The 13,696-nt window shown below is 38.5% G+C and overlaps 1 protein-coding gene across 1 annotated transcript in view; it reads left to right on the top strand.

The window, feature by feature from the left end:
* Positions 1-13,696, top strand: part of LMNTD2 (lamin tail domain containing 2) — a 52,720-nt gene that overhangs the window by 19,434 nt on the left and 19,590 nt on the right. The window contains exons 7-8 of the mRNA XM_087704043.1: positions 3,958-4,039; positions 4,705-4,866. Coding sequence (XP_087560169.1) covers positions 3,958-4,039; positions 4,705-4,866 — 244 coding nt within the window. The remainder of the gene's footprint in view (positions 1-3,957; positions 4,040-4,704; positions 4,867-13,696) is intronic.

Raw genomic sequence — 13,696 nt, 5'->3', positions numbered from 1 at the left:
ATGTCTTCCCTTTGTATGTAATTCAGGCAAATAAGTCTGGCCTTGTCAAATATAGCTTGAGCTGGAGAGAATCCTTTATTATTTATAAAGGATGATTTATTATTATGCTCATTCGGAGATTTGGAAATAGCTTTAATGAAGTTTGAAGTGACGTTGTTCTAGCAGTAAACCCCACTAAATTTGTTTCTGAAGCAGTAGTGCCTTCATTGATGTAATGGTGATAATTACAGCTTTGTCCTTTTTAAACAAAGCATCTTTATTTTCAGGCTCCCGTAAGGTGTTCAGAGCAGTTGTCTAAACCTAGGCATAATACATTTTCAATTTTACTCCCTAAAATTCCAGAATTTATTCCAGAAGAAGGAGAAATTCTCCAACACGTTCGCAAGAGCAGAGCTTCCCTTTACTTAGAAAATAATGTAGGATCAACCTGTAACTAATGGCTTCTCCCTATTACTTCTGAGAATTTGAACTTCAGATGTGATACGTTGTATGGGTCTATAAATCAGTGCTGCTTATGAACTAGGCAAAGTTTATTCCTATAAATAAACCACAAAATTTGTAGTCCCACTATATCTAGGCTATACAATAGTGTAATGAAGCAGTGAGATCCCAGAATGTTTATATGTTACTGGGATAAAGGAAATATTGAGTGTAAAGAAGCTAGTTCCTACCTTCTTGAAAGCTACTATTTGCTTACAGTGTTTTTATTTATGTTGCCTCTTCTGAATTTGGCTTGCCAGAGTTTCTTGAAGTGTTATTCCCACAACAATTTTGTGAGATATCGGATTGCATAGAATAGAAAGTTACCAGTTGATCTCAGTTATGGAACTGGGACTTAAACCTGACTTTCTCCAGCCTAAATCCAATGCCTTTAACATTTACATTGGCTCTCAATTGCTAATCCTAATTCGCAATGTATATTTTTAGTGATTTCAATTCTTGGTTGCGCTTTGGACTTTCATTGTCTTTAGATTGATACTTCTGGTGTAAAGGGAAATCAAACTGGGTCTATTTCCCCCGCCCTTTGTCACTCCAGTAGATCTCCTGGATTCTGTACAACAGGATTTCTCAATCTCAGCAACTTTAAAATGTGTGAACTTCAACTCCCAGAATTCCCCAGTGGTCTTAAAGTTGCTGAGATGGAGGAACCCTGCTCTGGGGGGGGGGCACAATTTCATGGCATGTTTTTCAGAGAAAAGCAACGAGGATGGTTTACCCCCTAATTTAACCCATAAAAAAGTTGTGCCAGATCCAAAAGGACTAGAAGGACCCCTTTGCAGGATCAAACGTGGAGTTCAACACAATGTTTGCACCTATGTTTGTACTTGAGAGACCGCCTACTGCCAATTACCTCCACTAGGCCAATAAGATCCCATAGATTAGGCCTCCTCCGAATTCCATCAGCCGGTCAATGTCGACTGGCAACTACCCGGAGGAGAGCCTTCTCGGTGGCTGCTCCGACCCTATGGAACGAACTCCCCGTGGAGATTCGTACCCTCACCACCCTCCAGACCTTCCACATAGCCTTAAAAACCTGGCTGTCCCGACAGGCCTGGGGCTAAAGACTTCAACCCCACCCGAATAGTATGACTGTTGCGCTTTTAATGATGTATTGTCTTTATGTGTGTATCTTGTTTTGTTCCCCCCCCCCCTGGATTGTGAGCCGCCCTGAGTCCCCTCAGGGAAAAGGGCGGCATATAAATAAAGTTAAAATCCAAAAAAAAATCCAAAATATTTTAGTGACACAAATCAGGAGCTGTGGAAACTTCTATTTAATCCTGGGTGATGCGGGCTATGGCACTGACTTCGCCATTGGTCGTTCTCTATCCTCTAATACTCAGTCAAGGTTTCTTTTAATAATGGAATCTCCGCGGTATCTCCGCATGGGTTACACAAACTCTTGTGGTTTCCCATCCCCCAGTCGGTTCACAGGCATACAATTCATATGCATGATCCTTGAGAACATTGGGCTTCACCCAAGGAAGCTAGAAGGAAATGATTCAGGGACATATGTCTATGATGACGTAGGTCTATGGAGATTCTTTGATGAATTAGCTTTATTACAGATGTTAGCAAAGCTGTAACTAGAGCAGACAAACAGGAAAGGCCAACTACAAGCTTCAAAGACATGTGGATATGGATAAGAGAGCTCTTCCGCACTGTAGCCTTCAAGTCCCTAACTCCTCTGCATCAACAGGTGACAATGAAGCTTGCTTAATCCTGTCTCCATTTTGGCCACAGTGAAGGCAAAGCCTTCTGGTTAAACTCTCCTGTTAGCACAAACCTTGATTGATGGATTCTCCTGCTGCTCTTCGCCCTCCCAACAACAGCAGGAAAGCAATAGATTGCTTTACCTTCTGGAGGCAGGTCCCCTAACTACTTACTGGTGAGATAAACATACACTGTTTTACAGTTCTCCTTGTCCAGTGGAATAGAAGAGAAAATTGGGAAGAACTCTTGTTTGTTTCAGGCAGCTAAAACAACAACAACAGTGGCCACCAAAACAAATGGCCTTTGTTCCATTCTAAGTCTGTTGAAAAAATAAATAAACAAACAAAAAGATGCCCAGCTTTTCTCTTCTACTCAACCAGTGGGGAATGAGTTCAAGGTCTAGCTAGCTTTACATGGCAAACAGTATGAGATAGCTGTCAAAAGGAGAGAGTGTGTGTCCCTAACATAGCAGACACCAGCAAATGGGAATGAAGGGATTTGTGCAAGACGAAGGAAGCCCATCAGGCTTGTACCAGCAGGAAGTCGGGGAAGGGGAAAGAAATTTTTTGATGTGGAGCAAGAAAACTCTTTTGTAGTTGGCCTTCTTAACAGTCTCAGGACAGGCTGAGGCTTGAGGGAGAGGAGCGGTCTAGTAACATGAAATAAAATAAATTAAAAATGTATTTTGTATAAAATATGTATATAAATATTAAAAAATCAAAAAATCATCCACTTCTGCTACCTAAAGCTATAGGTGGCCTATCTCTGTGCAAACAGGAAGTATAGATCAGCCCATAATTAGTCCAGCATTTAAATCTTATGTTTCATTTCCCCCATAATGGATTAAAAACCAATTATTTCTTCACCAGAAGCAACATCTCTGGATTATTAGTATAGTGCAGGGGTGTCAAACTCAATTTCATTGAGGACCGCATCAAGGTTGTGTTTGACCTCAGGGGGTAGGGGGGCATGGCCACTTTGACGTCACTCGTATTGAAGGTTCCTGAGCTTGATTTTTGGGCAGAACGGCCTCCTGCAACCCTTTGCCAGCAAAAATGGACCCCCCTCTCCCCGAGCTCCATTTTTACTGACAGAGAGCTGCTAGAGGCCATCCCGGCCAAGAATGAAGCTCTCCCGAGCCCTCCCGAGCTCCATTTTTGCAGGCAGGCGCATTGTGGGTCGGACCTTTGTTGTTTCCAGGGTGACCTCATGGGCCAGATTTAAGCACCCCACGGGCCAGATCTGGCCAGCGGGCTCTGAGTTTGACACCCCTGGTATAGTGGATCCACTTAATCTCAGCTTTCCTGGTCTTTCTAACCCTCAGAATCCAGGGAAAAATCATATTTATAGAATAGGACAGCTTTCTCCAGTTAGTTACTTGATTTCTAATGGACCTTTATAAATATCTTCTCTATGTTAGCTATAATGGTGATGAGTGCAGTGTTGGAAGACCTCAAGGACAGCTTAGGGATAGATCGCTATGTGGTTGCTTGGAGTCAAAAATGATTTCATGGCACTCTATTTTAGTGCCCTCCAGATGTGTGAAACCACATACAGTATCTGGTTTATCCCCCTTGAGAGCAATAGCAATTGTTGGACATACAGTATTTGGAAAACACCAAGAAGTTTTAATGTCTGCGTTACCAAGAGCAGACCAAAGAACAAGTGAAATTACTAATTTTATGTTAAGCAAAAACATTGTTTTTTATTCCAGAATAGTTGTATAAAGAAATATATTATTTTTAGGAGCCCTCATGAAGAAGCCCTTCAAAAAGAAGTAGATCAATTGAACACTGACCTGAGAGCTGTTAAGGAAGATTATGTACAGGTAAAGCAATAGCAATAGCAATAGCAGTAGACTTATATACCGCTTCATAGGCCTTTCAGGCCTCTCTAAGCGGTTTACAGAGTCAGCATATTGCCCCCAACAATCTGGGTCCTCATTTTACCCACCTCGGAAGGATGGAAGGCTGAGTCAACCCTGAGCCGGTGAGATTTGAACCGCTGACCTGCTGATCTAGCAGTAGCCTGCAGTGCTGCATTTAACCACTGCGCCACCTTTCTAACCCTAAGAAGCATCCAGCAATATTTGCCTGAAGATTGATACCATGGATATAGCTGTACTTTGGTAGGAATTTGAACACAGGTTTCCTTGATTTAAATTCAGTTCTTTTTTTTTCTTTTTTTTAGTTTCCTAACATTTTCACACCGGTGCAGGATCTGCTTTGTTTTTGGATCAATTAAGTGTTAATCTATTGGTTGCAACTTGCAACAGTTTAATCGCCTGTGACTGAACCAAAGTTACCCAGCCATTTTTCATACCAAAAATAGAACTAGAATTCACAGTCTCCTGGTTTTTCCCTTGGTGCCTTAACCACTACACGAAAATGGCTCCCTCAACCTCAATTACTAGTATTGCAGAATATTTTGATTTTGATATTTTGATCAATGTCCACGTGTTCTCATTTGTTTTTGGTCTGTCTTTTTGAAAAGGAGATAGAAGAGCTGAAAAAAGACCTCACAAACTTGAATTTGCACATCAAGAATTTGCAGCAGAAAATAAAGACCCTGGGAGTACATTTAGATGATGAAAATGAGTCTGAGTTTGGCCTATTTCTGGCTGAAGAGGAGAAATCACCAAGTGAGAGTTTTGAGGTAGGAGCCAACAAATAATGTCTGCCTGTATTTCCTTATCTCAATCTTTTTTAATCATTAAATAATATTTTAATTATGATTTGTTTCTTTTACCAATTTCTGATTTTTGTTTGGAGGAGAAATAGCTTTCAAATGGATTGAAAAGTCCTGTAGAATACTAAAGGCTTATGAAATCGATCTAGGATCCTCCTCGTGATACCTTTGGCTCCTCATCGTGCCTGAACTTGTAATATTAAAAAAAAAACATTTTAATGAGCACAAGTTTCCTTAATCCACATCCAGTACCTTAATCACTACACTTTTTTTTTCTTCCTAGCATCTATTGTTTAGCCTTTTTCACCCTTAGGTGTATAGGGTCCTTTGCTACATATTTTTAGATAAGATAACCTTTATTGTCATTTTTTTACTTCAACATTTTACCTTCTTGTACTTTCTTTGATGATTGATCTCATCCAATGTGGAAGATACTTTGTAAATAGCACTTCCAGTGATAACCATTGCACATCTGGAATTGTGCTTAAGGATGCTTAAGACATGTTGTCAAAGTGACAGATGTGCCCACCATTTCCAGGTCTCTAGAGTCAAAGGTTTCTACAGAACACACACACACACACACACACACACACACACACACACACACAAAACTCTAATGTGCTATTTTAATCTAGTACTGTCAATCCATCTATTAACTTTTTTTCCAAACCTTTGCTCCCAAAAGATTCTCTAGATTCTAGAGATTTGAAGTTTTACTCATCCCAGAGCAATTATAAAAGGATGAGGAAAAACTTCTGTTGCGTAAATAAAGGTTGGCTAATGAAATTTTGGAAGAAGCTCAGTGTCTGCTGCTAGGTAGGGATTGAGCCGATAGTGAAGCTTGCTTCTCAAACATATCTCCTTCCTGAGCATGGCTTTAATTAACATAACAATTGTAGAAGAAATATTATATTTGGAAAGAGGATTCTACTTGTCAGGAAAAAATGTGACAATTATTTATGAAGTCAAGTTTAAACATGTAAAGTAAGATAGTTTCATATTTTTATCTTTAGTGAAACAAGTAATTTGAGTATTGGGAACTAACTGGTTTATGCCATCATGCTATGAATCCCTTCTCCATTTAATGGAATGCAAATGTATACATTCTGTCAAATGCTAAAATGGAAGAGTGAAACAGTAAGCAATGGAAGAGAAAGAGGAAAATATTAAGACATGAAGCGGCAGAAATAAATACTGTGCATTTCTCATACATCAGGATCCAAATAAGGAGATGATGATGAAAGTCAGACACACAGACAAATAGACAGACAGACAGACAGATGATAAAAGATAGATCAGGGTCCCCAACCCCTGGGCTGTGGCCCAGTACCGGGCCATGGCCTATTCAGAACTGGGCCCTGCAAGTGATGGGCCGATGTGCACATGTGTGCACAGCTGGATTTGTGCAGGCAGCAGGCTGGTACACATGCACACCAGGGATGGGCTCTGGCTGCTGCTACTGCCAGTTTGTTCAGGGATGCACACACGCTTCATGCACACTATGCGCACATGTGCAGTACTAAAAAAAAGCTTGTGCAGTACAAGCAAAAAACAAGATGGAGGCGCCTATGGCGCCGCCGAGAAAACCAGTTCGGGGGCGTGGCAGGCAGAGTTACTACCTACTTGGCTGAACCAGTCCAAACCGCTAGGAACCCACCTCTGATGCACATACACGCAGCTCAACTTCTGCAAGTTGAGCAGTACACCCATACACATACAAGCAGGCTCACCATTCATACATTGAGCTGAGGTCACATGGCCCGGTTCTATATATACATTTCTTGTAAAATAGCAGAGGAATTCGAAGATTACCTTTTGTGATGGCTAACGTGGTGAGCAGCTGAGATACGGAGCGTCAAAGTACTGTAGAAAGGAACAGTTTTTCACGGTTAATCAGAATTACTGTTTTAAATGAACCAAACAGAGATTGTGAGCAGTAGAGAAATGCTTTACTAACTCTAATTTTCTTGGAAAGAGATGGCTGGTAATTTAGGGGTGGGGTTGATTTTTTTACAATTCAGTAAAAAGACTTGCAATGAAGTATTACATTGAAAATACATCCCTCTTTTAGGGATACCATTGAAGGAGTATTTGTTGACCGTTGACCGTTCCATGACTTTCTAGCTCCTCAATGAAGCCTGCACATACTTAAATCTGAAACTCAAAAAAGTCAAGTCAAGCAAAGACGCATGTCCCAAGTGGCAGACTATCAGCAACACAATTTGAGACCCATTTCCCCATCATCTCCTAGATATGATTCATTATGAACAGAATGGTCTCCATTCTTCTGAGCTTTTCTTCATTAAATGTAGTTCTGCCACCTTTCTGGTATTTCTGGATCATTTTGGATCAAAGCAAAATCATCCCTTTGGTAGAGGAACCTTGTTTCAAAATATTTTTCCAAATATTTCCGTTTCTTCTTATATCAGTGATTCATGTTGACACATTTCAACTTTTTCTATCTCACTGGTCCTTCGAATGGATTCTTGCCCAAATCCCATTCTCTGTTGGCAGCCGGTTGATTTCTGCTCTGAGACTTGGATCAACCTGAATAACAGCTGACCAGCAGTTACAAGTCAGGTTTTATAGAGCAGCAGAAAACAGAACTCTCTACTGCTTCCTTCCATCCAGTATATCAGCCAGCTATTGTTTAGTTGTCCTGACCTTGGGTTAAATGCCCTTCTGGAACTGCTGGAGCTTGGTAGATGGCTTTTCCAGCAGGAATGTGGGAGAGGAGGTCCTTCCCTGAATGAAATATGTCCTGGAGCTGCAAGCCAGAACAAGGATACCTGTGATTCACAATGGGGCTGCCCCTTCAGTTTTCTGTTGTACGCAGACAACAAGTGACCACTTCAACGGAGCTCTAGGAAGAAGCTCTGTGTAAGAATAGATAAACTCATCACTAGATTCTTATCCTCATCCATATAAAGTTGGGTCCAGTAGAATGGAATTTAGCTGTCTGAGCAAAATGTAACCCTTTTTTTTTGTTTCTCTTCTGAATTGGGGGTTGTAAAGAATTCTGCATGTGCAAAGGCATATGATTCAAAAGGGAATAGAACAGAGAGCTACTCAGCTCAGCAAACCACAGCTCATAAGACTTGGAGACAAAGCACCTCATGTTCTGGGATCTGATGAAATCATTATTCTCTTGACACCTTAATTTAACATGACTAATAAGGGTAGTGAGGGGAGGTGGGTGGCAGATTCTGTTCCTGTTGCAAACAAACAGAAACCATTAGTCAGGAAATCTAAACAGGAAGATCAGAATGTTAATGTATTAGAGGTTGTTTTTTTCCTGTTGATTATAAGATTTATTAGATGACTTTTTAAAAAAAACAGTCACAAAATTCAAGCTGTTCTTTAATTAATTATATTTACTCATTCATTATTGTTCTTTCAACAAAAAAGGTAACTCTTGTTCAACCTTTAACAGATTGCATTTCCTTGAGTGAATTTTTTCCCCTTTTCTCATATATTTTTGAACCTTGAATTTTCATCTTTTATTTCTGCATTTTGGGGGAGGGTCTATAACTTGCATTAAGTCAAAAACTATTTTGCTTGCTTTGGGCAGAGCATCTACTCATTATGCCACTAAAGTTCCCTCCCCCCTCCCTCATATCCCCACCTCTGAAGTGATAAAATACAGCTCTAGTATACTAAAAGGCTGCAGGTTCCTGTTTTAGTGCAATCAATGAATCCAGCCATCATACCTTATTCAACACACCCCGATTTAAACAAACCGTGAGTGAATATACCTTATGTAAACTAGCCAGCCCAGGAGAGGCTGCTTTGCTTTGCAGAACAGAGATTCACTTCCCAGGATCTCCTGTCAAAAGATTCTCAAGACTCCAAGCATTTTACCAGCCAGAACAGTTTGCCTTGGAATGAATGGACTAACTGCACTTAGGGTAACATGATCATGTATATATCCAAGTTGGGTTGCACATGACTTGTTCTGCTTGGCTTTTCTTATGATAGTGCATCTTTGTTCACTTTAGAAACAAGTGTGTTTCTCCTACAGGTCGTCCTTGACTTACAATCATTTGTTTAGTGACCATCTGAAATTACAACAGCATTGAGGAAAGTTACACATGGATAGTTTTCACACTACTGTTGCAGCATCCCAATGGTCACATGATCAAAAGTTGGGCGTTTGGCAACTGGCGTGTATGTTTGACAGTTGCAATGTCCTGGGGCCATGGGATCACTCTTTGCAACTTTCCTGGCTGGCTTCTGACAAGCAGTCAATGGGGGAAGTCAGATTCACTTAACAACCATGTGATTCACTTAACAACTGTGATGTTTCACTTAATGACTGTGGCAAAAGTTAATTTTACAACTGCCTTGTTTAGCAATGGAAATTTGGATATGGTGGATATAACTCAAAGACTTTACCTGTACCACATTCACCTTATTTAAATCTTTGTGTTCTTCATTGCTTCTACTTCTTTGAGTAAATTCTTATTTATTTCTCTCTCCCTCCACCCTTTTGTTCAGTCATTCTCTGGTTTGCTATTAATGTTGCAGAATTTTCTTTGGTTTCCACAATGATTAATAATCAAGCAGCTGGATTAAAGTTCTATCCATCAACACTAGAGGCCAGGTTGCAGTAGCAAGCTATGGCCACTAGAGGACACACTTTGCTTGTCAAATTTGGATCCTTTCCTTCTCCCTTTCGATTATAAAGTGAACAACTCTGAAGCATTTGCATGTACCCACATCATCCATGGATGCTTTTATATGATCTGTACCTTGCATCATTACATAGCCAAGTAGTTTTGTTCTGTTTAAACAAGCCCCCAAAGGAAATGAATCCAGTTACAAAACCAGTGGAGCAATTTACCAGATTTTATAATTCAGTTATATTTGCAACATCTTAACTTACCCCTAGGTCTTTTTTGCTACTTTCTGTCTCATACTAAAGTCATTCCTACCTCTTTTGGAGAACTCCGATGAACTGTTACAATGCCCATGAAAGCACAAAGAGGCAGAAGACACTAAACAGCTGCATCCCCTAGGCTTTCATTGCCCACCATAACCAAGCTGTCCATCCTTCCGAGGTCGGTAAAATGAAGACCCGGATTGTTGGGGGCAATATGTTGACTCTGTAAACTGCTTAGAAAGGGCTGTAAAGCACCATGAAGTGGTAAAGAAGTCTAACTGCTATGGCTATTACTCTTCCATTTTCCAATCCAACAATTCAACTAGTTTGATCTGTCCTCCATGCATTTGCCTAATCCTGTTTTATCTAGTTAGAAAATGATGGCCATCATATTGAAATATGGTTGGGCTTCATCTAGTGTTCTGTAGTATAGGGTTCTTCACTATAATTCAGAGGCTTCCATTTTTCTTTGTGGAGTCTTTCTGATGATTTAGCATTCACTGACATTGGCAGTGAGGAAACCATGGCTTTGGCTATAAAGTTTAATTTATATCTACTGAGTCTGGGGAATCTCACAACATCCATAATAATCATTAATTTGATTTAAAAATCAATTTTAAATATAATAATAATTTTTTTTTTTTTAATTAAATGTTTTTTAAGTTTTAGTTTAAAACTGGTACATCTTTCTTAATATATCAATCAATTACAGATAATACAAAAACAAAAAACAAAGACAACAATCAGAAAAACAAAACGAAACACAGGTATCTATTATGAAAAAATAAGAAGTATATCAACTGGTTACAACATGTTTTGGTGCTTCTCTTCAATTGACTCCTATTGATTCAAGTATCTTAACTCAAATATTTGCCATATCAAGATCATTATACCTCCGGTTTTAATTATTATAATTATTTAAACATCCTTCATCCTTAGTTATGCTAAGGAATTAGTCCATGACACATGCTGGCAGTTCATTTACTTATTTGTAAAATCCTCTGTTATCATCAAATCCTCATATTCTATTTTAACTAAACATCCATAATATTCAGTTATATCATATATCCTAACATTTTCCCAATATTGATTAACATTTAATTATATGGATTTTATTTAATTTTTTAATAGTGCTAATTATTATAGTTAATACTCTTTATGTATACCCTAAAGGTGTTTTCTCATATCCAATTGTTAGTTATCATATCGACTCCACATTATATACATTACTATTAATATCAATTATTATTCAACTATATCTGTTACACAAAAAAACAATTAGATTTAGCTAATTTTCAGTTATATTCATCAATCTATCAACCAATTCCAAATTATATATATTGCTATCTATATCAATCATTGTTCAGCTATATCTATTACAAATTGAAGTAATCCGATCTAGATATTTTAGCTAAACATCCATAATATTCAATTATATCATATATCATAACATTTTCCCAATATTAATTAACTTTTGATTGTATGGATTCTATTTAATTTTTTTAATAGTGCTAATTCTTATAGTTAATACTCTTTATGTATAATCTAAAAGTATTTTCTCATATCCAATTGTTAATTATCATGTCAACTCCACATTATATACATTGCTATCAATATCAATTATTATTCAACAATATTTGTTACACAGAAAAGCAATTAGATTTAACTAGTTTTCAATTGTATTCAACAATCTATCAGCCAATTCCAGATCATATATATTGCTATCCATATCAGTCATTATTCAGCTATATCTATTACATGTTAAAGTAATCCGATCTAGCTAATTTTAAATTATTTTTTTTGTCAGCCTGTGTCCCTCCAGCCACAAGGTTTCCTCCGTCCAGTAGCCATTCGTTGAGTAGATTTACCAAATGTTTCCATAAGCAAGTCCAAACAAAAATATTTCTGCACCTTTGGATTCTGAATGTCAGTGATGAAGTAATAAAGTTGTTCTTGGTTTATAAATCTTCCCAGTTTAACTTTAATTCTCAAGGGTGGATTCTTCATTCCTTCTGCACACTGTCTCTTTAAATGAATTGTCTTTATGGCTTCCTCCCTCTTCTCTTCCTCTGAGATAGACCAGACACCATTTCTCACATTTTCCGTTTGTGTTTCAGGGACATTTAAGCATTCAACGTTCTCAGTTTTAGCTTCATATTTTAGAACAAATTGATCCAGTTTTCGTTCCAATCTTTGATAAGAATGAAAAAGATCTCTACACGCAGAGAAAAGAGTCTGAAATGAAGTCTTGGGGGTATCTTGGGAAGCCATGATGTGTCGTAGTTAAAATAAAAATTCTCTTTTTTTTCCCCAGAGGCTTCGAAGCACTCTTTTTTTTTTTTTTATATAGTCTCTTACCAGCTGTCAATCTTATCTGATTGTAAACAGAGCTGGATAGTAAAGTAATAAAAATGTCGAATCGTGACGGGCTAGTTAGTAGGAATTAAGTTTTACGATCCACTTAAGGAGATTCAGAGGGGGGAGGATATCGCGGAGTTTCTTGAAGCATTTAAGAGGTAAAGTAACCACCAGTCATAAAACCATTAGAAAAGCTAATTCGCCGCTGATCTTCTTATTGTTTGGTTTCCAATTAGCTTAATTTTTAACAGGAACAATCTCTCTTGAATAATAAAATCAGCTTACCAGATGATATCACTTCTTCCATTCTTAGGGGCACCTGCAGTTTCAGTTAGCACATAGCTAATCCAAAAGGAATTGGCACGGGGAGTTAATACCCTCCCCCAGAGATTTGCGATTACCTCTGGGGTCCTGGGTCCCTCCCCACCTCCACTGTCGTCTTCGGGACAGCTGGGGTTCAAGGAACCCGTCCAAAAAGTCCTTTGGTATAGAGGAATTTCAGGAGTAGCCTAAAACTCCATCTTCTCACTGCTAAGCCCCGCCTTCTTCCCAAATATAATAATAATTAAATGTTAATGTGAGAACCCCTGTGGTGTAGTGGTTAACGTATCTAGTTGGAAACTGGAAGGCCATGAGTTCTGCCTTAGGCACAAACTCAGCTGGATGACCTTGGAGCATTCATTCTCTTAGCCCTAAGAAATAGGCAGTGGCAAACCATTCTGAAAAATCTTGTCAAGAAAACTGTAGAGGCTGTCCAGGAAGAACTCGACAAAGAGTCAAAGGAAAAAAAAGGTTTAAGTAAGTTCAGAATACATCTAGAGAAGGGAAGTGTGGGAAAAGAATGAAAGAGGAAGCTATCTAAATGTTTTCTCCCCCCCCATCCCCGCCTTTCATTACAATATTGAATTACCCCCCTCCCAAAAGAAACACTTGTAAATGCTTAAAATTATTCCTTGCAAATTATCAGCTGGAGCATAATGGAGCTGGACTGCTTTGGGTGTGGGTGACGTGATTGTGTTGCTGTTAGTTCTGTTGTGAACCACTTATCCTTATTGTATTCAAGATATTGTGCTAAGTTTAACAAATAAATGTGAAATTAAGCAGAACTAAAACAATTGTTTTCATATGTGTCAAATTAGTCATATATATATTGTGGTGCATAAATTGGGCTTGGTCTGGAAAAAGCTGTACAAAGCAACTATTTTTGGCACACAGCATGTCACAAATTAATCTGATCTATTTACTAAAAGAGTAAGAAGTGTTTCAACAATAATAGAAGTGTTTTTATTCCAGGATGCTTCACATGCTGATTTATTGGTACGCTTGTGTACATGTAGTCCTTAACTTATGACCACAATTGAGCCAAATTTTTCTGTTGCTAAGTGAGACATTTGTTAAATGAGTCATTGGAGTTGTTTAGTAACACAATTGTTAAGGGAGCCTGGCTTGCCTTTGACTTTACTTGTCAGAAGGTCACAAAAAGTGATCAGGTGACCCTGGGACACTGCAACCGTCATAAATGTCAGTTGCTAAAAATATAATTTTTGATCAAGTAAC

This window comes from Thamnophis sirtalis, unplaced genomic scaffold, assembly GCF_051295495.1.
Source record: "Thamnophis sirtalis isolate CommonGarterSnake01/CBP01778 unplaced genomic scaffold, rThaSir2_p1.2 scaffold_1, whole genome shotgun sequence".
NCBI lineage: Eukaryota > Metazoa > Chordata > Lepidosauria > Squamata > Natricidae > Thamnophis > Thamnophis sirtalis.
The sequence above is the reverse complement of the archived record's forward strand: the minus strand, read 5'-3'. Positions and strand labels throughout refer to the sequence as shown.